The following is a 26,964-nucleotide window of genomic DNA, read 5'->3' as shown; positions in this document are numbered from 1 at the left end:
TATTTTTATACATAAAATTATCCTCTTTTATCAAACAGATTGTGCGTGAATATATTTGTTACACATGAATATGTATAAATTGATCTTTTTACATTAGTTTTTTCTTTTAAAAATTAAATTTTAATAATAATAATAATAAACTATTTTTTATCACATAATTTTTTTTTAAAAATAGTATATATATTTATAAATAAATTAATAGATTAGAACAAACTTGTAAAAAATTTGACTCTAAACTTATAAAAAAGAAAAACACATAATAAATAATATGTTGAACTTTTTATTTTGTTTTAAAAAAAATAATATATTTAACTTAAAACTTTAATTTTAGAAAAACTGACTTAACTTATATATTTAATGTGTGACAAGACTTAGGGGTGTATTGATTTTGGATTTTGTAGGATTTTAAAAGATTTTTTTTTTGAGTAAAAGAGTTTATTGATATTCAATCAAGATTTTATGTCACTTAAAAACAATCCAGTGGTATTCAATCCAGATTTTCAAGATTTTTTAAAGAGTCCATTAAAATCCATTGATATTCATTTGAGATTTTTTACAACTTAAAAACAATCCATTGGTATTCAAAAATATAAGGATTTTAAAAGATTGTTGTGTGAGATGGATTTTGAAGGACTTTCTAGTGTTATCTATAAATATCAAATTCATAAAACAATCACATCCAAACCCATCAGATTTTGAAGGATTGTTTGAAGTGACTTTTCAAGTGTTTCAAGAATTTTCAAGTGAGTTTTTTCATTTTTTTTTATGCTCCTATCTTCTCCATTTTTTTCTGCTAATAATACTGCACTTCATTGCTCATATATAATATTGTAGTACTGTTCTCATTCCATTCTCCTATTTTATGAAACTCTTATATGTAAATGATAGTGTCATTGACTTGCTCTATTTTTCTGTTTGTTCTCTTTAATTGACTTGCTTTATTTTATTCTATGTAGTTGAATTTGTTCCATTATATAACAAAAAAATGCTTGAAATTTCAACTTTTAAGTGGTAATTTTTTTTATAACACACGTCAAGAAAAGGAAAAGATGAAAGATGAAATTTATATCATAATCTATAATATATTTTTTTTAATATGAATTTTTCTTTTTCTTTTTATATTGTGAAATTAGGATTTTTTTTATATTTTAAAAAAAGAAAATTAATATAAGACATTGCAGTATCTAATATTATATATATTGCATATGTAATTAGGTAAATATTTTTTAGTGGATTGTGGATTTCCTAATCAACGCCAATTTTTAACTCCATTTCGAGGTGTAAGATATTATCTACAAGATTTTGCAGGTCAGGGTAATGAACCTGAAAATGAGAAAGAATTGTTCAATTTTCGTCATGCGTCTTTAAGGAATGTGATCGAGAGAATATTTGGTATTTTTAAATCAAGGTTCACAATTTTTAAGTCAGCACCTCCATTTTTATTTAAGACATAAGTAGAACTTGTGTTAGTATGTGCAGCACTACATAACTTTCTACGTAAAGAATGTCGTTCTGATGAATTTTCAATTGAAGCAGTGGATGAACCTTCATCTTCAACGTTACCGGTTAATGAAAATCATATTTTTGAGCCTATTATTCAAACCCAGGAGCAAGAGCGAGAAGACGCTAATGCTTGGAGGACTAGTATAACTATGGATATGTAGATGAATGTTATTTAAGAGGATAGGATATTATGGAGAATTATTATTATTATTATTTATCTAGACATTGTTATTTTTTATTATTTTTATCTTTGACTCTTTTTAAATTTAAATGTATGATTTTTTTTTTAAAATCTTATCAAATGTCAAAAATTCACGAAAATTCTACAAAATCCCACAGAATCCATTAAAATCTTGTTTTAAGAGTCTTGCAGAATCCATTAAAATCCTTATTTTAAGTCTTGTAGAATCCTATAAAATTTTAAAAATCATAAAAATCCTGCAAAATCTTTTAAAATCTATAAAAAAAATTTAACTAAAAAAATCATTTAAAATCCTAATCTAATACATCCCTCTTATTCCTTCCCATCCCTAATCAGGACGTAGACTAACGTGTAGAGATTTGCATATCCGGATGGTGAAAAGAGGAAGTATTATCCTTAACCGTTGAAAAGCATTTAATTGGATGTAGAAAAAATAATATATATATATATATATATATATATATATATATATATATATATATTTCTATTTTAGAAAGAAAACCCACGTTATAACAAAAATATATAAATAAAAAAATAAAAAAGTCCACCCCTCACTCCTTCATTATTAATCTCATTATATATAATTATATATTTTAAATTAATTTCTTACATTTTAATTAAATAAGATATTGTCTTATATTTTAATAATAAATATAAAAAAAATTTAATTAAGTTTAAATTCAATATAATAAAATAATTAATTACCAAATATTATACGATTTTTGCTTGTTATGGCAAATAAAATAATTTAATTAAATTTCTAGATTCCTAAAGCAAGGGATGAAAATATTAAAATGAATTTATTATTTGTGACAGTAAAATTAAAATTTAAAAGTATGATATAAGTTTTATTAAATTTAATATATTACTTAAATAAAAAAAATTTAAAATATATTTTTTAGTATGAATAATCTTTTAAAATTTATATGTTATTATTGTTGTTGTGTTATTATTATTATTAATATTATTATTATTGTTGTTGTTGTGTTTCAGTGTAGTTCCGAGCATCATTTACTACAAGGATTTTGTTTGTGCGTACCAATTTGTAGTACATTTTTTAACTGATTTGGTGCTAAAATTGTTTTAGAGACGAACAAAACAGATGGCACTCAGAACACTATTATTAGACAAGCTTTGAAGAGAAGAAAGCAAGCAATGCTCCATGAATCGAGGACAACGGTGAAACAGAAGATGGAAGAGCCCAAAAGAAAACCAAAGATGAAAAGGTATATACTTTGGGTTTTTCAGCAAGAAAGGGTTATAAAATAATAAAGATAAAAAAATTGTTTTTCACGAATTGTGTTTGTATCCGATCTCCCAATAATTAAGTATTCTGATGACTTAGACTCTTCATGTCTTTAACACTTAAGCTAGGAGAATTATGTATAGTATCGATCAAGTAAGCCTTCTAGTTAATGACTGATTGACTTGTCAAATACGTCCATATAACAAGACTTAATCAACTTCTGAACCATTCCCCCCACAAGTAACTGGGGATAAGGTGTCATGATTTACAAATCAAATAGGTTCGATGACAGTCATAAATATTGAGATTTATAGGCCTATTAATAATAATAACGATGCAACATAATTTGCAAAATCATAACAAAAAATAAGGAATTTACATTCATAATATCACCATAGTGTATTTATAAGGACCCTTAAGCCTTAAAAAAAATTAATTTTACACTCACTAAATGTTCTAGAATGAGACGACCGTTAGGTCTTTCTAGAGAATGTTTTATACATATTAGAATAGTTTTAATAAAAGAGTTATTGAGAATTATTTTAGACCAATAAAAAAAGATAATCTCAAATTGTGTTTGAAGAGAAAATATTAGGTGTTCTTGACATGAAATTGTGCATTGGGATGAGAGATAAAAACCTGCATGAGTAGAGAGAGTGATATTTTCTTCTTTTTTATCCATAAGATTTACAACCATAAAAGTCCTATGTCTCGACTTCAAATGAAAAATTCAAAATTGATGGAAAAAGATCTTTTTGATTATTGAAGAATAGGGACAAAAGGATTGATTGAGAAAAAAAATTTGTTCTTATTATTAGAAGATCGTGATTAGATAAACATATGTTTCATAAAAAGAAGAAAAATGTCTTTTCTTTGAGAATAATAAAAAAAACAAGGGAAAAGTGTTCAATTGAAACATGAAAATGTGATTGAATTGGTTCTAATTACTTTTTGTGTAACAGCCCAAATTTTTACTGGGCCGTGGGCCCAATTCGTTGCCTGGAACGGGCTGTTTCGAAAGTGAAACGGGTCGTTCCAGAATAAAGAATTTGCCTAAAAAACGTAGTTGAGAACGGGCCATTCTGGTTTGGAGAACGGGTCGTTCTGAAGGTAGAACGGGCCGTTCTGCTAGGTTTTGAAACGGGCCGTTCCGGTTTTAGAACGGGCCGTTCCAGTTGAGATTTTTGCTTGGTTCTGGAGGGTCCAGAACGGTCGTTGGAACGGGCCGTTCTGGATTAGCTGAGGCAGATTCCTATAAATAGGAGGCCTTACCTCTCATTTTCTCACATCTCTCATTCTCTCTTCCTATTCTCTTCTGTTCTTTTTTTCTTCCCCTCTTCTTCTCTCTGAAGACCATGGGGCACTTAGAGGAGGAGACCAAGAGATCCCTGTTGTAGTTTCAACTGCTGTTTATCCAGGTACGGGGAAAAGGGGATTCTTTATATGTAGAGTTACATGAGGGAAATAGGTAGAGAAAGAACCCTAATTTTATAATTATTTATGTTTAGAGAATTCTTTGTTTTATGTGATTCTGTATGAATTTAGGATTATGAATATATATTTTATTTGTAAAAATGATGTTCTAGGAGAGAGAACAAAATTATAGATAAGTGCCTGTAAGTTAGGTTTTAGAAAAATTGGACTATTTCTAATTGAGAAATTGAGGATCCCATTAGATTCTGTATGTGTTGAGGATTAGAAATATATATTTAATTTGTAAGAATGATGATCTGAGAGGGAGAACGAAACTGTAGAAAAGTGCCTGTGGGCTAGGTTTTGAAATAATTGGAGGTTTTACTGTTTACGTTAAAATTATATTAAATTGATAATTTCATTGATTATAATATTAATTTATGAATGTTATTGGTATATTATTTGATAAGAATTGATGATCTAGATGTGAATTGCTTGAAGGGTGTGTAAACCCTTATTTTGTTGGACTTGTCTGTTGTGTATGTGATATGGAATTGTGCATGGAATTGAGATGTTGTATGGATGTGATTATGATTGTGATTGTGGTGCCTCACATCAATGACTAGGGATGGCACGGCCCCTGGGTAAGTGGTGCTACAGGGAGGGCGTGACCCTAACATGGTGTGGGATGAGTAAGACAGTTAACACACACCACTTATGTCGATTATGGAAGCCCTGACATAGGGTTAATTGCAAGAGACTGTATGGATTGTAATTTGATTGTGGTTCCTCACACTAAAGGATCAAGGATGATACGAACCCTGGTAGTTGATGTTTCAGGGACGAGCGTACTCCCGGATGATCAGGGATGATACGAACCCTAGGTAGGTGATGCTTCAGGGATGAGCGTACTCCTTAATGACTAGGGATGGCACGGCCCCTGAGTAAGTGATGCTACAGGGAGGGCGTGACCCTGGTTTGGTGTGGGAGGCAATTAACCTGTATCACTTGTGTCAGATGTGGCGAGGTCTTGGCATAGTGTTAATTGTAAGATTGGTGTGAATTATGGATGTGGAAATGATATTGTTAATTGTATGATTGACATGAATTATGAATATGGAAATGATGTTGTAAATTGTATAATTGGTGTGGATTATGATGGATTGAGATATGTATGTGAAATGAGATATGTTAAATGTGAATTGAGATGTGAAGATGATGAATGATTGATATATATATATATATATATATATATATATATATATATATATATATACATATATATATATATACATATATATATATATATTATTAAATAATGAATTATGATGAGATTATATTGTGATGTGTTTGTATGTACTTTGCATATAGATATTTTCTTTTCTCACAGTATAAACTATGGATATTTTAGGTGAAGAAGATCCGGCTACGAGTGGCATCTAGAATGTCAAAAGTTAAATTATGGGGAATGCTCTGATAATGTGACATCGGGGCAAAGGATTTCTAGGACAGAATATTTATATGGATTTGGTATTGTAATAAATGATTTTAAAATTGTAAACTCTTAAATTTTACCTTTCAAGTTTTATTTTTCAGTCATTTTCTCATATTGAAGAAAGAACAGTTTTGAAGTTTTATGTGAACCCTTTTACGAACCCTTTGAAAGTTTATTCTTCTTAATTAAATTATATTATATATGTGTTGGGGTAGTAAGGGTGTCACATTTAGTGGTATCAGAGCAGGTCGATCCAATCGGCCGTGAGTTATGAGTCTACTATGCTTATTTGGTAGATAAATGATAGAATGAATCGATTGTCAAATTTATTGATATGTTAGTATGATGATTGATTTTGTTTGTTGTTATTTAATTGTGTGTACTCTAACAATGTTTTGCATTATGATGATGATAACGATGGTAATGTTTCCCTTGTATTGTTAGTGTTGTGCTTACACTTATATTATTTTTTCATAGTTTGGTTGAAAGACATGATATAGCTTAGTTGATGTTATTCACGATTGTTCATTTGTTTTGATACTTATTGCTTATGTAAGAAGTGATGGTTGAGTGGTATCGCTCGTGTTGTGAGCATATGTGCCAGTAATAGTGGACGAAGCCTTGTGCTAACCAACTACAACTATTAGAACCTTAAATGTGGGTAAGACATTGATTTATCGAGTGTATTAAGAGTTTACAATTGGTGGAGTTTCTGAAAACTATAGTTGTAGTGATTGAATCCAAAAGGTTATGTGTTGAGCATTAGAGCTTTGAGCATTCTTGATGAAAGGTCAAAGAATTGGTGATTCCCTTAAGTTTTGATACTTGCATATTAACCTAGTTAGGATTAGGTTGCATGAGGATTTTATTTCAGTTATAAGTCTTTTATGCTGAATGTGTGAGTTGATTTGGTTTAGAATTGTAGTGAAAAGCTTGGATATGAGTTTAAGGTGGAAAGAAGTGATTTTGGAATGGTTGAGGTATTTTGTGGGATGTTAGTACACTATTGCTGTATGGTGTAGGGAATATTTTCGTTGCAGTTTTGTTGTGCCAATAACAGTACCGTATTGACAGATTTAGATTTTATAGTCTTCACAAAAGTTGTAGCCTTGAATGTTATCTTTCCAATGGAACTGGAATCAGATAAAACGGAGGTCTAGAACTTTAGTTATAGCTACTTTAGTGATCAAAGGTCTAGTTGTAAGCGCCGAATATATCTGTTGAGGTTTTTGAAATTTTTAGCTAAGAAGATGATCTTTTTGGAATCTTATGTCTTCATAAGAGTTGTAGCTTATTTTCTTAGCTTTCTTTTGAGATAGGTTTGAGATCATTTGGATGAGTATAACTCTCTGTGTGTCAATTGCTTTTATAGTTGTGGAAGGTGGGTATATGTTGTCATGATTTTTTTGAGTTCTTAGGCATAGCAAGGATAAAAATAGATTTGGATAGGATGTTTTAAGGTTTTGTCATTGAGAGGTTGTTTAAGATGATATGATGCTATGTGGTAAAGTTGGTTCATGTACGTGCTATATGGAGTAAATGGTGATTGATTCGTACATGCTTAGGAATGGTATATATGAAGGTTTAAAGTAGGTATTCTAATACGATTTGATATGCATGTATGTTGATATGAGGATAGATGACCTTATGGATCATTTAGTGAGTGTTTATGTGTTTAGTAAGATTGACCTTAGGGTGTGATATCATCATATTGGAGATGAGGATGAAGATGTATCCAAGACAGCTCTACGCTAATTTATCTAAGTATGATTTTTAATTGTGTGAAGTGAGTTTTCTAGGTCCTGTAATTTCTGGCGGAGGTATAACATAGATCTATCTAAGATAGAAGTTGTGCTTAAGTGAGCGATACTATTAGTGAGGTTAAGAGTTTCTTGGGTTAGCTCATTACTACTAGAGATTTATTGAGTAAATTTCTAAGATAACATTACTTTCGACTAGGTCGTCTAGGAAGAGTGTTGTCCTTGTGGGGGATAGTAAGTATGAGAGTAGTTTTGAAATTCTTAACGAAAGATTGACTAGTGTTAATACTACTAGATTTTAGTAAGTCTTTTGTGGTATATAGTTATACTTCTAAGATAGGTTTGGACAGAGTGTTGATGCAAGAAGGAACAATAGTAGCTTATGCTTCTAGGAAATTGAGAATTCATAAGAGGAATTACCTTACCCATAACCTTGAGTTAGTGATTTTGTCATTTATACTAAGATTTGGAGACACTACCTATATGATTCTAAGCTTGAGGTATTTAGTGATCATGAGAACCTTAAATATCTTTTGACCAAAGGAGTTAAATATGAGATAAAAGAGATAGTTGGAATTTCTTAAGGAATAAGATTTTGATCTTATTTATTATTTGGCTAAAGCCATTGTGGTGATCGATGTTTTGTGTAGGAAACCTTTATATTTATCTTCCCTTATGATTAGAGAGATGAATCTTTTGGCTCAAATTAGAGACTTAAGTTTGGCTTATAAGGTTACCCTTAGTAGTGTGAGACTAAGTATGACTTGAGTAGTGAATGAATTGTTGAAGGAAATTGGAGAAGCATAATTTTGGTGACAAGATATAAGGCTATAGGATAAGGTGATGGATGAGAGTTTGACTTGGGTATAAATGGAGTGGTGAAATTAGAGATCTGATATGTATACCTAGTGAACTTATGCTTAGGTGCTTAATCTTTAGAGATGATCATAGAAGTAAAACCAATATTGTGGCAGATGCCTTGATTATGATGACCTCTGGTATATCATTTTGATGATTTAAGGGTTGGAATTGATTGAAGAACTTAGAGACTTATGCTTTGTGTGTGAGATTATCCTTAGGAGCATTGAATTGATTATGTTGAAAGTGACTAGTGAATTAATGGATGAGATTAGAGAAGCCTAGGAGTTAGAGCCTTTCTTAGAGAATCAAGTGGAAAAGATTGGTAGGAGTGTAGATAACTTTTCTGAGTAGAATCGATGTTGTTTTGAGGTGCAAGAACAAATTTGGGTGCTTAGTAACCTTCAATTAAGAAAGATGGAGGAAGACATTCATTTAGGAGCTATTGAGATGTATCGGGACCTTAGGAGGATGTATCAGAGTGGTGCAGCGGAAGCATGGTGGCCTAAGGTAAAGAAAGGAGTAGAGAAATTGTATGCTTGTGTTTAGTATGCAAGAAGTCTTTAGGAATTTGTGTAGCACTTAGATGTCCCATTTTGGAACTGTAATGGTGAGTGGATAGACTTTAATTGTAGGTTTGTCTGAGACGCTTAAGAGATCGATTCTATTTGTGTTTTAGTGGATAGGCTCACCAAATTTACTTGTTTTATCCTTAGATATCCTTTGGTGAAAGTGATAGAGTTGTACATCAATAAGGTAGTGAGGTTGGATAAGAATTAGAAAGTAAGAAGTGAGGAGACTACCATTGCAAAAATTTCGGGGACGAAATTTCTTAAAGGAGGGGAGTATTGTAACAACCCAAATTTTTACTGGGCCGTGGGCCCAATTCGTTGCCTGGAACGGGCCGTTTCGAAAGTGAAACGGGCCGTTCCGGAATAAAGAATTTGCCTAAAAAACGTAGTTGAGAACGGGCCATTCCGGTTGGAAAACGGGCTGTTCCGGTTGGAGAACGGGCTGTTCTGGTTTGGAGAACGAGCCGTTCTGAAGGTAGAACGGGCCGTTCTGCTGGGTTTTCCAGTTGAGATTTTTGCTTGGTTCTGGAGGGTCCAGAACGGCCGTTCCACTTTTAGAACGGGCCGTTCCGGATTAGCTGAGGCAGATTCCTATAAATAGGAGGCCTTACCTCTCATTTTCTCACATCTCTCATTCTCTCTTCCTATTCTCTTCTGTTCTTTTTTTTCTTCCCCTCTTCTTCTCTCTGAAGACCATGGGGCACTTAGAGGAGGAGACCAAGAGATCCCTGTTGTAGTTTCAACTGCTGTTTATCCAGGTACGGGGAAAAGGGGATTATTTATATGTAGAGTTACATGAGGGAATTGGGTAGAGAAAGAACCCTAATTTTATAATTATTTCTGTTTAGAGAATTCTTTATTTTATGTGATTCTGTATGAATTTAGGATTATGAATATATATTTTATTTGTAAAAAATGATGTTCTAGGAGAGAGAAAGAAATTATAGAAAAGTGCCTGTAAGTTAGGTTTTAGAAAAATTGGACTATTTCTAATTGAGAAATTGAGGATCCCATTAGATTCTGTATGTGTTGAGGATTAGAAATATATATTTAATTTGTAAGAATGATGATCTGAGAGGGAGAACGAAACTGTAGAAAAGTGCCTGTGGGCTAGGTTTTGAAATAATTGGAGGTTTTACTGTTTACGTTAAAATTATATTAAATTGATAATTTCATTGATTATAATATTAATTTATGAATGTTATTGGTATATTATTTGATAAGAATTGATGATCTAGATGTGAATTGCTTGAGGGGTGTGTAAACCCTTATTTTGTTGGACTTGTCTGTTGTGTATGTGATATGGAATTGTGCATGGAATTGAGATATGAAATGAGATGTTGTATGGATGTGATTATGATTGTGATTGTGGTGCCTCACATCAATGACTAGGGATGGCACGGCCCCTGGGTAAGTGGTGCTACAGGGAGGGCGTGACCCTAACATGGTGTGGGATGAGTAAGACAGTTAACACACACCACTTATGTCGATTATGGAAGCCCTGACATAGGGTTAATTGCAAGAGACTATATGGATTGTAATTTGATTGTGGTTCCTCACACTAAAGGATCAAGGATGATACGAACCCTGGTAGTTGATGTTTCAGGGACGAGCGTACTCCCGGATGATCAGGGATGATACGAACCCTGGGTAAGTGATGCTTCAGGGATGAGCGTACTCCTTAATGACTAGGGATGGCACGGCCCCTGGGTAAGTGATGCTACAGGGAGGGCGTGACCCTGGTTTGGTGTGGGAGGCAATTAACCTGTATCACTTGTGTCAGATGTGGCGAGGTCTTGGCATAGTATTAATTGTAAGATTGGTGTGAATTATGGATGTGGAAATGATATTGTTAATTGTAAGATTGACATGAATTATGAATATGGAAATGATGTTGTAAATTGTATAATTGGTGTGGATTATGATGGATTGAGGTATGTATGTGAAATGAGATATGTTAAATGTGAATTGAGATGTGAAGATGATGAATGATTGATATATATATATATATATATATATATATATATATATATATTTTTTTTTTTATTAAATAATGAATTATGATGAGATTATATTGTGATGTGTTTGTATGTACTTTGCATATAGATATTTTTCTTTTCTCACAGTATAAACTCTGGATATTTTAGGTGAAGAAGATCCGGCTACGAGTGGCATCTAGAATGTCAACAGTTAAATTATGGGAATGCTCTGATAATGTGACATCGGGGCAAAGGATTTCTAGGACAGAATATTTATATGGATTTGGTATTGTAATAAATGATTTTAAAATTGTAAACTCTTAAATTTTACCTTTCAAGTTTTATTTTTCAGTCATTTTCTCATATTGAAGAAAGAACAGTTTTGAAGTTTTATGTGAACTCTTTTACGAACCCTTTGAAAGTTTATTCTTCTTAATTAAATTATATTATATATGTGTTGGGGTAGTAAGGGTGTCACATTTTGGAGTGGAATAGTCGAAGAAAATGGGTTCTTGAATCGAACTTGGAAATAGATTCGATTACTTCAAAATAATTGAACAAAGAGCCATATGAAGAAAAAATCTCATACAATTCTGAACATAGACAGTAATGAAGGTGACTTATCTTTCAACTTTTCCACAATTACACCCAGAAAACCAAAAGACATTAGAATTTGAACATAAGACTTTGAGTATACTACTTCACACTTCTTAAAAGTGATTGTTTTCTATCACTATATGCATCATATATACCATTTTTTTTTTTGCAAATAAGCATATACAATGTTTCATAAGTATTATACTCATTTTATTTTTCTTAAATATGTCTATTCATGTTTCTTTATTTTTAACAACTTAATTATACGGTAAAAAGAAAAAGAACTTACTTAATTCATACCATTTATATGAATATATAGCTTAATTTATAAATATCATTTCTCTCTTTTTAACATTTCATTTTTAAACAACTTTTATTAAAAACTCTCTTAGATGTTAATAAGTGACTTGAGAGCAACATAGAAAATTGTGTTGATTTTCATATCATTTAATTTAGAGTATGTTACACTCACACTTCTATTATTTTTTTGTTTTATATGTTGCACTTGATATTCCTCCACTTTTTGAACCCATATTGCAATCTCTTAAAAGTTGAAAAAATGTTACATTATCCTCTTGATACACAACCAACATCAAGTCCATTAACATATTCATGTCACGTGACCTGCACATGACTTTTGATGAATTTTTTCTTTCAAAAATGTCCCTTTAAATGGAGAAGGTGAGGGAAATTTTTGGGATAAAAAATTTATTAAAAGTCTTTTGCAGGTCACATGACACAAATATGTTAACAGTTTTGATGTTGTTTGTGGTTGGAGGGAGAGTGTAATATCTTTTTAACTTTTAAAGGGATGTGAATGTAATTTAATCTTTAATTTAACTTACTTGAAATATATTTCCCTTTTTTTAGCAATTTCTTTTTTGAAAAGAAAAATAAATTAATTTCAATTATATTTTAGACTAAACTATACTCAACTTATTTTAAATTTTATTTTACATTACACCAAATCAAATGGTAACTAGATTTTTGTTAAAAGATAAATATTATCACTTTCTTATTTTTAATTGGCTAAATTTTATTTTTGATTCCTATAATTATCAATTCACAATTTTGGTCTCTTTTTTTAATTACACAATTTTGATACCTCAATATTTAAAATTACATAAATTGGGTCCCCTTTATCAATTAAATCATGATGTGGTATTAATGGTGACATAAAATGATGATTTGTCACCTTGATAGTGATATAACAACTACGTGAATTGATGATCTTATAAGGACAAAAATTCATGATTTTAACATTGAAATTTTTCATTTAGACCACTAAATCACTTAACTTTTATAAGTATAATTTGAACATATTATATATGACATTACTACTCAAGTTAATTGTTTTCTTAAATTCTGTATCTAATATCAATCAGTTTAAAATTAATAAATAATAAATTTACTTAATAAAAATAATAATTTACTATTTAATATATTTTATACAATAAATATATACATACAGAAAAATATATTAAATAATAAATTGTATTTAATAGATGAAAATACATAGTAAAAACACAAATCAAAAGAGTATATATATAATCATTATTTAATATGTTTTTATAGTATACATATAAAGATACAATCATTTTGTCTTTTATTTCTTTTCTTGACTATATTTTTATCTTTTATAATACATCAATAATTTTGTATTATCTATTTTAATATATTATAAAACCCATATATTTATTGTATAAAAACTATTTTATATAACATGCATACAGATATTATATTATTATTATATTTTTTCATTTAATAAAATTAAATTTTATTACTTAATATTTTTTATTTGATAAATATAACTATACAATATAAAATAATAATATATTAAATAATATATACTAACATTATATTATTATGTTGTTTTTTATTTTTGTTACAATGATTTTTATATTCTATAAACAAATATATTAAATAATGATTATATAATTAATTTACTAAAATTAAAAACATTATTTTTGTTAAATAAATTTATTATTTATTAATTTCAATTAACTTTAGATAAGGTCATGACTTCTAATGTCATATATAATATGTTGTTGAAATTATAATTATAAAAGTTAAGTTACTTGTTAATTTAAATGGTAGTTTAAATGGTGTTTATTTATAATGAAGATCATGAATTTTATTACTTAAAATATCATGTTTTATTATTATTTTAAATAAATTTTATATTTTCTTAACTATGTTAATGTTACGCTAGTGGTGTGCGTTATTATTATAATGTTACATCATCACTATATGAATTATTGTAACGACCCGGCTGGTCACTACACACTACATAGTACACCTGAAAACCGGACAGAAAGGAACAAGTGCATACATATAGTGTCTAGAATATACATATATACATGGTCCAAGTCTGACTAGATTCAAAATGTACAAAAATACATCCAAGCTGTTACACCAAGTAGCTGAAACAACAAAACATCTACTAGGATCAGCTCTGCCTGCTAGCTGCAGACTCACCACTAGCCACCTACCTATCCCTGCTCTACTCCCGTACATAATACGATCATAGCAGTCCAACCACATGGAAAACACAAACGGTAAGCTAGTATAAAAAGAACAACGTATAGCAAGATTTAAGTAATATGAACAACTACAACTATCAACACATCGTCAGCCTACATCTCATCGATTATACAACAAACCAGCAATTGGCAAATAATGCGTCGTCACGCATATCATCTCGGAGATCTCCTACAACAACTCAGCCTTTCGGCCCACAACAACTCAGCCATTATGACCTACAACAACTCAGCCATTATGGCCTACAACAACTCAGCCATTATGGCCTATAACAACTCAGTCATTATAGCCTACAACAGCTCATATCATCATACAACACAACACAACTTTACAGCACAACATATCATCTTACAGTACATCAAGACATCTTACAACAATATTCATCTGATACAACTCAACATCATCAAACAGCATTATCTACTAGTCATCACTTCATGTTCATCAACTTCGACTTAGCTCCACATAAAACAACATTAGACAACATATAGTAAATTATCATCTCTGCGCCCGGCGCACTCGTGGTTGCGCCCAGTGCAGTGCAACCAGAGAGCACCAGGAGGGCCAGCGCGCCCAGCGCAAGCATGCCCGCGCCCGGCGGGACCCAGCCAGAGAGCCCAAGGCTCACTCGTGCCTAGCGCAATACCAATTGCGCCCAGCGCATGCCAAGCAGAGACTCCATGGAGTCTCACGCGCCCAGCGTGCCTAGACCGGCGCCCTGCGTGGGGAAGGCAGAGACCTCCCTTGGTCTTGTGCCCAGCGCAATTCAAATTGCGCCCAGCGCCCTCAAGGCAGAGACTCCCAAGGAGTCTCACGCCCAACGCGACAAGGGTTGCGCTCAGCACAGAAACAAAAAGCCCAAATCAGGGTACAACTGATATCGCGCCCAGCGCGGTCCAAGTCACGCCCAGCGCGGACTAGCCAGAGACCCACATTCCCAAGCGCGCCTGGCACACCCATCATTGCGCCCGGCGGGCTTGCCTAAAGGGAGTCCCCTAGTAGCCACGCGCCCGGCGCGAAGAACTGCGCTCAGCGCGAAGCTCAGCAGCAACACCAGCAAGTTCGAAAATTTCACCCAACCCTGCAAAATAACCAGAAATTCAGCATGCAAACGGTTCAAAGTACCACATTTTCATCCAAGAGTCCAAAAACACCACCTTTTTACACATGCAACAACAAAACAAGAAAAACCCCAAATTTTTCTCAAAACCCCAAAGACCCCAAAAACTCAAATTTCCACCTGATCAGTAAAGAATCAGCAATCTTAAACAACCAAATGAGTTCTTAGACCCATTTTCATCCAAAACACAACAAGAAAACTAGCTTCCCTTACTTCGGGAAAGAATCCGAGCTTCCGGGAAAAGGAGGACGAAGGGAAGAAGAAGGAGTTTGAAAACGAACGGAGAAGAGAGACAACTTCAGCTAGCTCTGCCCTAAGCTTGATCAGCACCTTCAAAACCAAGGCCACCACAAGGAAGATTAATCAGCAACAAGGAAAATGAGAGAGTGAGAGTGAGTTAAGAAGAAGAAGGTGAATCAGCCAAAGTGAGTGAATAAGGTAGAGTTTGGGGAAGAAAAGAAAAGGAAAGGGTTTCACAATTATCATGTTACCATCAAAGTGACATATCATTAATTTATATCAATATTAATGTCATTGCATGTTTTAATTAGTAAAGAGAACTGAATTTCTTAATTTTAAAAAATGAAAAAAAAAATTGTATAATTAAAAAATTAATAATCAAAATTAGAGATTGATAATTATAAGAAAATCAAAAGTGTAATTAAACCTTTTCAATTTGTTTGTTTATAGTTTTAGTGGTTTTTAATTTTTAATTTTTAATTACTCAAATGAAATTAAGTGACAAAATATTATATATATATATATATATATATATATATATTACATTTGTTCCTATTTATAAAATTAAACTTAAAATAATTATTTGTTCCTTTATATATTATTTTTAGACTAAAATATCTTTAATTAAATGTATTCTTTTAATTTAATAAGATGTTATATATATTACATTTGTTCCTATTTATAAAATTTAACTTAAAATAATTCTTTGTTCCTTTATATATTAATTATTTTTAGACTAAAATATCTTTAATTATGTAACATCCCAAATTTTATACAATGGTTAATTATTATTTTTTATATTTATGAAAATTATTTTCCTATAGTTATTAATTAATAAAAAGGGTATATATATATATATATTAAAAAAATATTTTTTAAAAAAATTATTATTTTATTATTTGAAAAAATTATTATTTTATTATTAAAATAAATAAAACGAAATTTGTGCAGAAAAATCTGCTCTCCGAAAAAAATATGGTGCCCACCTTATCCTCTTATCCCTTAATTAATAAACTTTATCTCCAGGTAACTAAATTGTAAAGAGACTTTGAAATCAAACTAAAATACACAAACTTTCCATTAAAAATTAACTATGTAATCATTAAAATTAATACTATAAATAGGCTTGAACATGGAGTGAAAATGTGAACACAAGTTTACGGAGAAAAAAAAAATAGTGAGAAGGAAGAGAAAAGAGAGAGAAAGAGAGAGAGAAAGAAAGAGGGAGGAGAACTTTACCTCTTTAAAATTTTATATACTACTATGTTTATTTATTTATGTTATTTTTTATGTATATTTATTTAATGAGGTGTCTCTAACCTCATTTATTTTCTTATCCTATGATTATTTTTATCCATAATAATTATTAAGGTGTTCATATTTTATATTTTTTAATTATTTTATAATGATTGTCATTTTTATTTATATCATTGGTACTTTTAATATATTCTTTTTACGTAAATATATTTATTGTAAATATATTTTATATAATCAACTATAATATAGTTGTGAAAACTTGGACTTGTCTTATTGTCATTTCTTCATGTATTTATGAAGATAAATATTGTTCTATGGCCATAAAAGATAAAGTTTGAATTATTTGTAGCTGGAGGTTTGACCTTGGGGATTTAAATGAGTAAGAACTTATGGTGAAATATCCTTATGAGTAAGGAGTTAAGGTGAAATATCATTTTGATGGTTGATATTATGATGATGCTCATTTATCCTGACTAGTCACTACAAATATAATTCAAATTTTATTGTATCATGAAAATCTAATATACGATCTGTATATATGTTTAATATTGATTATAAATAATGCTGTATATTCTTTTGAATTATTGTATTTATTGGATATTGTTCTCACTCCTCTCTTTTTTTATTTTTTTAAAATTAAATATATTATAAAATAGATGGATCTACTTGGGATTCCAGATCATTTTGCAGTTGTTATTACTGTTGTCCTACTTGGAAGAAATTGGAATATGGAGGTTATTTGATGGGTCTGTTGTAATTTTATTTGTCAATCATATTATTTCAATTGTAATTTTCTTTCCACTATCAATGTAAATATTGTAATAGAAGTAGAAGAAAGAAATAATGTGTAAAATAATACATTATTGTAAATATTTTAGAATGATATGTTATGTAATAAATTCACAAAATATTCTTTTTCTTTATCTTTATCTCCATTAAAAAAAATATTGTTAATGATATAATTGCAAAAATATTATATAAAAAATATATAATTACTATTATATAAATCGGGCGTTACAAATTAAATGTGTTCTTTTAATTTAATAAAATGAATTAATTATAAATTTTTTAAAGAGCATGTACTCTAATCGATTAAAAGAAAGGTGTGTATTAATTAAGAGAGATAAATAGTATAGAGTATTGATTAGAAAATATATGAATATTAATTAGAAAAAAGAAGTGCTATAAGGGTAGTTTTAGAAAAGAAAAAATAATATATATATATATATATATATATATATATATATATATGTGTGTGTGAATAGGGAAAATCTTGTTAAATTTGGTAATTGGGTTTTATATATAAAAACGAAGATAATATATACTAACAATATTGGTTGATACAAGTGGTAGTCACTTGTGTCCCTTAAATAAATTCACTAACATAAATGTGCTAAATAACGAAGGTTGTTTCTATGTTTAGTAGAGATTTTTATCCTCTACAAAAAAAAAATGCAAAGGTTTTAAAAATCTGTGCAATTACATTCGTCGCATGCAATTAGTGACATTTTTAAAAAATCTCTTGTATTGTGAGTATTTTACGACAATTTTGTTGGGGAGGTTTTAAACATACACTAACAATAGAGGTTTTTTAAAGGATGTTTTAAAGTTGCACTAATTGCAAAGATTTCTTTTTTACCGGAGACTTTAAAACATGCTAAGAGGTTATTTAGTAGAGATTTTTAAGTAAATTAACTATAAAAGTCGTTAATAGAGATGTTTTTGTGGAGTTTCTAATCCTCACTGTTTTCCTATATATAATAGTTTTTGTACTCGTTTTAATTTAATAATCTACATGTATTACATTTCTCATTTTCTCTTGTGATATCTATAAAAAAAAATCAATAAAAAAAATACTCATAAATTGGACAAAGAAATTCCATTACCAATTATCGAAATAATAATATATGAAATAGCTTATATTAAAAGAAGAATATCTACTTTATGTGTGTTCACAATCTCTAATAAATACTTTTAGCGTAGATATTTCATAATAATATCATATAATTAATATATATATATATATATATATATATATATATAATCACCTTATGTATTTTTGGATACAAAATAAGAATAAATTTATGTTGTATCCAAACCAAATACATAACAGAAACTTATTTTTGTTGTGTGTTGTATCCTCACCTCTTGTAAAACCGAAACATGCTTCTATTTTGTGTTTTACACAACAAACATACATTTGTGTAAAAAAAGTTATTTTGAAGAAGAAGAAAAAAACACTAAATGTTGGGGAGAATTTATTAAAAAAAGTGAGAGTATTGGTGCCCTTTTATGTTTATGTTAATGATTTACCTATTTCCCCTTCTTTGTTACAACAAATTTCCAATATCTTTACCCTTTAAAAAGAACTAAGAGTTGGGCCAAGAGCGACATGTAATTTTTTATTTGGGCCCATATATGGGTAACATGTATGGGCTTTCATGATGGATCAAATAAACTGGACTTTTGATCAGAGCCTGTAAATAAATATTTCATTTCTTCTTCTTGGAATGGGTTAGTTCAATGATTCTTGACAATGGTAAATGCAGAGTTGGGGTACATAACCTGGAACAATTTTCACTTTGCCTTTGCCCTCTGTCAGTCAGACTCAGTCGAGTATTTTTCAGCTTTTATGTGTAAATCAACACCAAACACATGGCAAGTACTGATCAAAAAGAAATTCAAAGCAAGTGCCACTACATTATATGATTTATGAAAGTTCTTTACCCGTGGTTTCTCCACCGTCATCCACGACATCACCCCACAGTTAATTAATCAACTATCACATCAAGATTCAGGAGACACATACAACCGACACGTGTCACCGACCTGCTCGCGTTAAAAAGTGTGTACACGTGGCTCGTGCTTTGGGCAAGGAAGGAACCTTGGTAAAAATTTAGGTAATTATTAATATATATGATTAAAGAAACAAAATAACATTCATTATTGGATGAGATTTTCTCTCATCTCATCTGGCCGGTGCTAGGTTAAGCATGACACGTTTAAGGCAGAACCCGATACTTGCCCCCTCTCTTCACACGTGGCACCCCTGTCCCCCTCTTCACACTTCACAAACATTTTATAAACCTCACTCTAACGTGCTTCTCTCTCGTAGCTCTCAAACGTTGTTTCACTTCACGACTGGTTCATTTTCTTTTCACCTCATAATTCGTTGTTGTAAACATTACTTTACTCTTTCATCTTTTTCTTCATCTATGCTTTCACACGGTTTTCTTTCTTCTTAGTTCTGCGCTTATTGCAGTGTTAATAGAAGATAGATTCAGTAATTACACGTACAAAAAGTATACAAATAATACAGACACATATATGGCCATGGGCAAGTTGTGGACCTTGATCATCCAGCTTCATACTATTGCCGGGTATATATATTTCTTTCCGTATTGATTCCTATGATTCATTCCCCTATGTAATTGTATATATCAAACTATATATTTATATACTAATTCATATCTCTTTTATGTTATCTTATTTCCAGGCCGGTTTTGATGTTGTTGTACCCTTTGTAAGTATCGATTCCTTTTCACAACTTTCAACCCGACACTTTATTAATAAATTTTAGATAAAATATGTTTTAAATACATTAGGATTAATTTTAATAAAATATATATATACAAGGACTTAAAACACATTGTAACCGTAATTTTGCTTCTGTTCATGTACCTTAGTTAGACAAAGACGTTCTATGATATATAATTATTGCTATTTAATTTATAGGTATGCATCGGTGGTGGCAATAGAGAGCCAATCCAAGTTGGACGACGAGCAATGGTTAGCTTATTGGATCATCTATTCGTTCCTCACCCTTGCGGAATTGGTTCTTCAACCCATCTTACAATGGTGAGTTTAAACTAAATTTCTATGAATGAACCATTGACATGTATATTAAACCTCTCAATTAAACTTTGTCTATGAAATGAAATCCACTAATTAATAATTAATGCGGAATTTATATTTGTAACTTGTAATTGTTGACTAATATAGTAGGAAAAATTGAATACATATAAAATTGAAATTCGCAGGATACCAATTTGGTACGATGTGAAGCTATTAACGGTGGCATGGTTGGTGTTGCCACAGTTCGAAGGTGCAGCGTATTTATATGAAAGGTTCGTGAGAGAGCACATAAGGAAATACATAACGGAGAGGGAGCACCACCACCACCACCAGGTCAACCACCAGCAACAAAGCAAAAAATCTCCCAACGAGGGCAAGGCTAAGAAGAAGTTCGTCGAGTTCGTGACACCCAAGAAAGTGAGTTTTAGTTAACTTCTTTTTATATCATTTTCTTGGTATGCATCATCAAACTTAATCTTACAAAATAAATTTATCTTTTCATACATGTTAAAAGGTGATTTTGTGAATTTCTAAAAATAGAGAGTATTTTTTTATTATCTTTTAATATAACCTAAAAGTGTTTTTTTTTATTGTGATTTTTTAAAAATAAAGAGTTTTTTTATATATATATATATATAAAGCAGCTCTTATAAACACCCTTGTATCTAAATTGACTTGGATCGAAACAAAGATCGGATACTATCATTACAAGTAGAGACGGGTTTTCAATCAATTTCATTGATTGAAATGAATTAAGTAGATGGGTTTTGGTATATCAAATTCTAATGCAAATTATGGTTGTGATTTTGCCAATAGGGGGATCAGGAGGCGTATTGAGTTGGCAAGGACGGTGCATGCTTGATCAGCGTATTGATGAGTATTTTTAACTGGGTTTGATTTATGTTTTATGTATGTATGTATGTGGGTCTCTTTCGTGTACACTTCCACGCTGTGTCATGATCATCTCATCTCGTGTATGTAAAGTGATTTCTTTCGTGACTCCCCTTCCATAAACTTAACCTAATATCAAAGTAAAACCAAATTCTATTCTCAGAAAGTCCAAACTCAAAGTATTTTCTCTCATATATCCACACGTGTAAGGTAGGAAAGATGGAGGAAAGGGATGTGCATGTGGGCTACGGATCAAAAATCGAATACAGACTTTATAGCATCCTTTCAACCTTATTTTTGTGTGTATGTTAGCTAATGTTTGACAACCGCTGTTACCGGGCCATGGTAAAATTGAAGAATTTTGCACGACCCTAGGCCTATGTACGAATATAAAATAAAACTCGTATGTCAGTGTGAATCTAAATTTTGAAATTGTCACTCTTAAAAAAAGACTTCATATTAGAAACTACTATATATATATATATTGGTTACCAACTCCACATTATATGATAGACAATACATTTCATGATTTTAGAGTAAATCATCGTTAATGGTGTCATGGCAATTTCCCCTTCGGTATGTTAATGGGATAGACAATACATTTCATGACTTTGAAATGCCCGAAAGAATCTTCTCTCAAACTTTTTCTATCAAAGTAAATGAAATTCGAGTGTTACGTTCTTTTTAAGTTTGACAAGCCAACCAAATAAAATAAATAGTCATGAGAATTTAATAGCTCTTTCTTTAATAATTTACTTCAATATTTAGCATAGTGATAAAATTAAATATTGATTTGGAAGGAAGGGAACGCAAAGGCTAAAAATATTAAAATTTTATATATGATTTTCAAAAAAAAATTGCCAAAAACATATCCAAAAATAAATTGGATAGTTATGATGAAATATGTTGGGATTTGGTGTCATTGCGCCATACTTATTTTCTTAATCTTAACATTTATATATTAGATTACTTAAACTCAATTTCTAGCTATAAGAACTTAAAGATTTGGAAGAATAAATTTTTTTTATATTAGAGAATCATGATTGACTAAATTTTTTTTTTTTTGGTTGATTACAAATATTTTTGTAAATATTTAAATATTATCTGGGATCATAGATTTTTATTGTATTAATTAAGCAAATCAAGGTATTATAGTAAAATATTTATCTTCATTCAAGAAAGTTAGATTTTCACTTATTTCATATAAAAATAATTTGATGAAAAATTTGTATTAAAATTTTTTTATGAGAAATCATTTTCTAGAAATGTTATTTTTTTAAAATATTTTGCGTATCAAATATCCTAAGTTCTTTAGATAGTTTTTATTCTCTAGAGTGCTTGACTAACAAACTTGCATAAGGAATACGGATCTTAATTAAGATGGCTAGAAAATCTTTTTCCTAATAAAAAAGTTATATGGATCTTTAACTTCAATTCAAGACTCAATTTCAATCTTAAATCAAGTCAAATATCATCTCATAAATGATCAAGTCAATATCATCTCAAATCATAAAAAGGTATTAAGAGTGTGATCAAAAGATTAACATAGAAACATAAACATGAATTAATAAGTCAAAAAAGATACATAAGGTTTAATTACATTATTACCAAACAAGTTGGTGTAAAATCATGAACATACATGAATGAGAGTGATTTAAAGATTGTATAAACATGGGATTACACTATTAAGGATAACTTAAAGAAACTAATTAATATTACTTATATTATCAATATACATCGAAATTTTGATAACTCGTCACTTAAGAACTTTATAATTAAACGTGTTTGACTTAAAATAATTTAGAGATAGATGACCTTTTGAAAAAGAAATTCAAAAAGTACAAGTGAGAACAACGACATTGAAAAGTTTTGTGTTAGTTTATGGTAATAGTTATTTATCCTAAAAAGTGATTGGACATCTCCAAAAAGAGTATGATAAATGTCTATTTTACGTAGAAATTATGATTATTTTGACACTTATCTAACTAGATTTAAAAAAAAAAAACTTGTAATTTAACTTCTAAAATATTACAAAAACCAAAACGTTGTGTAATTAAGTTAATGTATAAAGAGTTGATAGAAATTTTACTTATAAAGCTTTGTTTTCTGTTTTATAGGTTCAATGAACTTCCAAAACTTCAAAACACCTCAATCTGCTTAGTCATTTGGAAAGAGTTGAACGAATCAAAGGCAAAGAGTAAGACTTGGAGCAAAACCAAATCCACTCCATCATTTGGAAGGGCAAAGCATATTGGGTCTAGAGAGGGGTAGAAAATTAGTCTTTAGGTGCTCAACGATTTCAAAAGGGCTCAATTGATGGAGTTTCTTCACCATGAAGTGTTCTCCAAATCGTTTAGCCGTTTGAAAAAGGCTAAGCAGTTTACTCTCTTTCCTTCATATTTTATTTTATTTGTTGATCATATATTAAAGGGAAAGAGGGACAGAAAACAAAGAGATCATCACAGAGAAAAGAGTGAAAAGAATAAAGCAACGAAGAATTCCAAGGATCATCTAGGAATGAGGATTCTAGGATTAATTTTTCTTTCTTCTACACTTCCTTTATGTATTATGAAATGGCTTTCATTACTATGAGTGGCTGATCTTTCTCTTCGTATTAGGGTTGAATGTAATCCATCAAACTCTTATGTATTCCTTTTGACTTATATATATATATATATATATATATATATATATATATATATATATATATATATATATATGAGTTAATCACCTATACACTGCTAGTGTAAAGTTTTTTTACACTAGTAACCAATTATATCTTTTAATAATGTCATGTTAGTTGCTTATTTAATGAAATAAAAATAAAATAAATTAATTTAAAAGATATGATTGGTTACCAGTGTAAAAAACTTTACACTAACAGTGTATGAATGATTAACTATATATATATATATACACGATGTTTTATTATTTAGTGCGTTAGTGGTTTGATTATGTTCTTAATGTTAAGGTGACTCAATCACTCATCCTTTGATCTTTGATTTGGATTTTGATTATAATACATTTTCTAAATTTGTTTTGAATCAAATCACCTGTATAGAGAAAAGATAAACACTAAAAGGAGAGTTGAATAGTGTGTATCAAAAATTCACATTTTTTTTGTAGTGAAGTAGTAATGTTAGTCAAATGGAGTACGAAGAGTAGTTAGATGAAAAATTGAATGTTTTTATACTAGTTCGTCTCAACCACTGAGACTACGTCCAATTCTCAATCCAACTAGATTGATTTCTACTATCTTTAAAAAAAGATACAAGTATTCTTTTAACAAGTCACTTCTAGCTTAACCATAAGTATTTTTTAACATATCTCTTCAAGCAACTACCTAAGTATTCTTTTAATAACAAGTCTTTTCAGGCTTAACCACAAAGTAATCTTTTCAACTAACCCTATTCAATCTCAAACAAGTATTGTTTTATATACAAACATCTTCAAGCTCAACCTTATAACAATGATTGTAAATGTTACAAAAATGTTGTGTTTGTCTCACTTAAACATTATACAACTAGTATAATGCAGTCATCTTTTACAAGAAAGAATAAGTATGGTTTACAAATGGTATTTCTTTGTATGTCTTTATGTATAAGTATTTTATGTATATTGTGCATCCTTTCTTTCTTAAGCTTTGAATCTTTTTATATAGTAGCTTGGAGAATATGACCTTCGCAACACTTTGAGTCTAGCTCACAAGTTTGTTTCATTTATCTTCATTGTCTTTCCTTATGATGGAAAGTAACCATTTCACTCATTTAATGTGAGCATTATCACCAAATGGTATCTCTTATTTGATTAAGGAGGCTACTTATTATCTTTTCATACCAAATAGAGCTTGTAGAAACAATGTTAGCGCAATGCAGCTGTAGTAGTGACTTTATCTACTTTTCTTAGTGATTTTATGGATCTTCGCCTTTGGTCTTGACAAAAAATATGATTTTGTTCTATTTAATAGATTCGTAAGAAATGAAGCATTCAAAATAAACTTTGTCGTTAGTCTTAATATATAATGAACATTTAATGAACATGAGTCAAACTACATGTTTTGTCTTATTTACATCATCTTACAAACAATTTACGTCTTACACTTCGTTTGATGAGCATTTTCAAAGATATTTTTTTGAAGACATTTTCTATTATAAAAATGTTTCATTTGTTAGAATTAAAATTATAAAGCTTAAGGGATCCTAGATCATCTTCTCAACTAGGAATATATTTGGAGTTATTAGTTAAACAAGTTCAGGAACTTAATGTAAGATTTCTTATTCGATAAATAGATTAGACATTTATTAAATTGGAATCCTTATAATTTCTTAATGCAAGAAATTGATTTGGAATGACTTTAAAGAATTCAATAACATTGAGTGATAGAAATCATATATAAATTATCTTAGGAGAACATATATAAGAGTGAGATGGGTGAAACTTAATTCCAACAGCTTTCTGTTCTATTATCTTTTAATTTTACAATTATTTTACTTGTTATCTTCTTATAAACCCAATATTGAATTGAACAACAATATTTTTATAGTCATTGTACATCTTTCTATTACAAGATCTATATGGGGTATTGGGAGTTACTAAATATCTTTTATGTCTTTGAGGTTTGACAACTCGTACTTACATTTCTATATTACAACAGACTTGGTACACTTGCCATAAAAACCTCAACAAATCTCTTGGCGCCGTTTTCGGAGACTTGTGTCAAGATATTTAGTAATTTCAGTTCATCCTTCTTAAAGCTTATGTGTAATTAAGTTGAATGTATTTCTAGTGTAGATATAATATATGTTGTTTTCTATGCTAATTTTTCTATTTAGTTTCTTTTTGTATGCGAGGTAAAACTTCAGCTGAGCATTTTCTTTTAGATCCTGAAATAGAGAAAACATCTAGGAGGAATAATAGTAACAAAAGGAAGCAAAAAAGCTAAATTAGGAAAAGTAACAATAAGAAGGCAAATCCTCTTTAATTCAATAATCAGAGTTTAAACTAATGGCTGATCCAGGTGGTGTAAGAAATCTAGTTGGTGAAGGACCATACAACAACAATAACAACCCTAAAAGACTTTTAATGGAATATGCTCACCAATTGAGACCTAGGCATTTCTCAAGCATAGTCAAGCCCACAAAAGGAGTAGAAATGAAGCTAACCTTTCTTTCTCTAATCACTTATAATTAGTTTGCAAGGATTGTTCATAAAGACCCCTATACTCACTTATCTACCTTCTATAAGTTATGTGGCACCATGGGAGTACCTGATGATGATGAAGAAACAATGTATCTCAAAGTGTTCCCTTTTTATTTAGTAGGAAAAGCCAAAACATGGCTACAATCTCACCCAAATCAATGTTTATCTAGGTGGAAGGATGTTGAAAGGAAGTTTCTAGCTAGATTTTTCCCTCCATCTAGATATATAAGTGCCAAATC

General features: G+C 30.2%; 1 protein-coding gene across 3 annotated transcripts; it reads left to right on the top strand.

Annotated features, from left to right (window-relative positions):
* The first annotated feature begins 19,758 nt into the window (after positions 1–19,758).
* On the top strand, positions 19,759–24,171 carry LOC109813190 (protein YOP1). 3 transcript variants are annotated; one of them, XM_083076569.1, is made up of 6 exons: positions 19,759–19,957; positions 20,043–20,160; positions 20,277–20,303; positions 20,516–20,638; positions 20,821–21,052; positions 23,644–24,171. In XM_083076569.1, the coding sequence occupies exons 1-6, from the start codon at positions 19,774–19,776 to the stop codon at positions 23,650–23,652; spliced, it is 693 nt and encodes a 230-aa protein (XP_082932695.1). In that variant the 5' UTR covers positions 19,759–19,773; the 3' UTR covers positions 23,653–24,171. The 3 variants fall into 3 exon arrangements, with proteins under 3 accessions (XP_082932695.1, XP_020232918.1, XP_020232916.2); XM_020377329.3 differs by lacking the exon at positions 23,644–24,171 and adding an exon at positions 21,452–21,634 and having other exon boundaries at positions 19,759–19,924; XM_020377327.3 differs by lacking the exon at positions 23,644–24,171 and adding an exon at positions 21,452–21,634.
* The last annotated feature ends 2,793 nt before the right edge of the window (positions 24,172–26,964 follow it).

Source organism: Cajanus cajan, chromosome 6, assembly GCF_000230855.2.
Source record: "Cajanus cajan strain Asha chromosome 6, NIPB_CcT2T_4, whole genome shotgun sequence".
Classification (NCBI taxonomy): Eukaryota; Viridiplantae; Streptophyta; class Magnoliopsida; order Fabales; family Fabaceae; genus Cajanus; species Cajanus cajan.
Note: the sequence above shows the minus strand (reverse complement) of the source record. Positions and strands in the feature narration are given on the sequence as shown.

Coding starts and splice junctions, on each gene's coding strand:
- LOC109813190 (XM_020377327.3), top strand. CDS start 19,774: ATGACACGTTTAAGGCAGAACCCGATACTTGCCCCCTCTCTTCACACG. Junction 19,958..20,042: donor TCACCTCATAATTCGTTGTT/GTAAACATTACT, acceptor CGCTTATTGCAG/TGTTAATAGAAGATAGATTC. Junction 20,161..20,276: donor CAGCTTCATACTATTGCCGG/GTATATATATTT, acceptor TCTTATTTCCAG/GCCGGTTTTGATGTTGTTGT.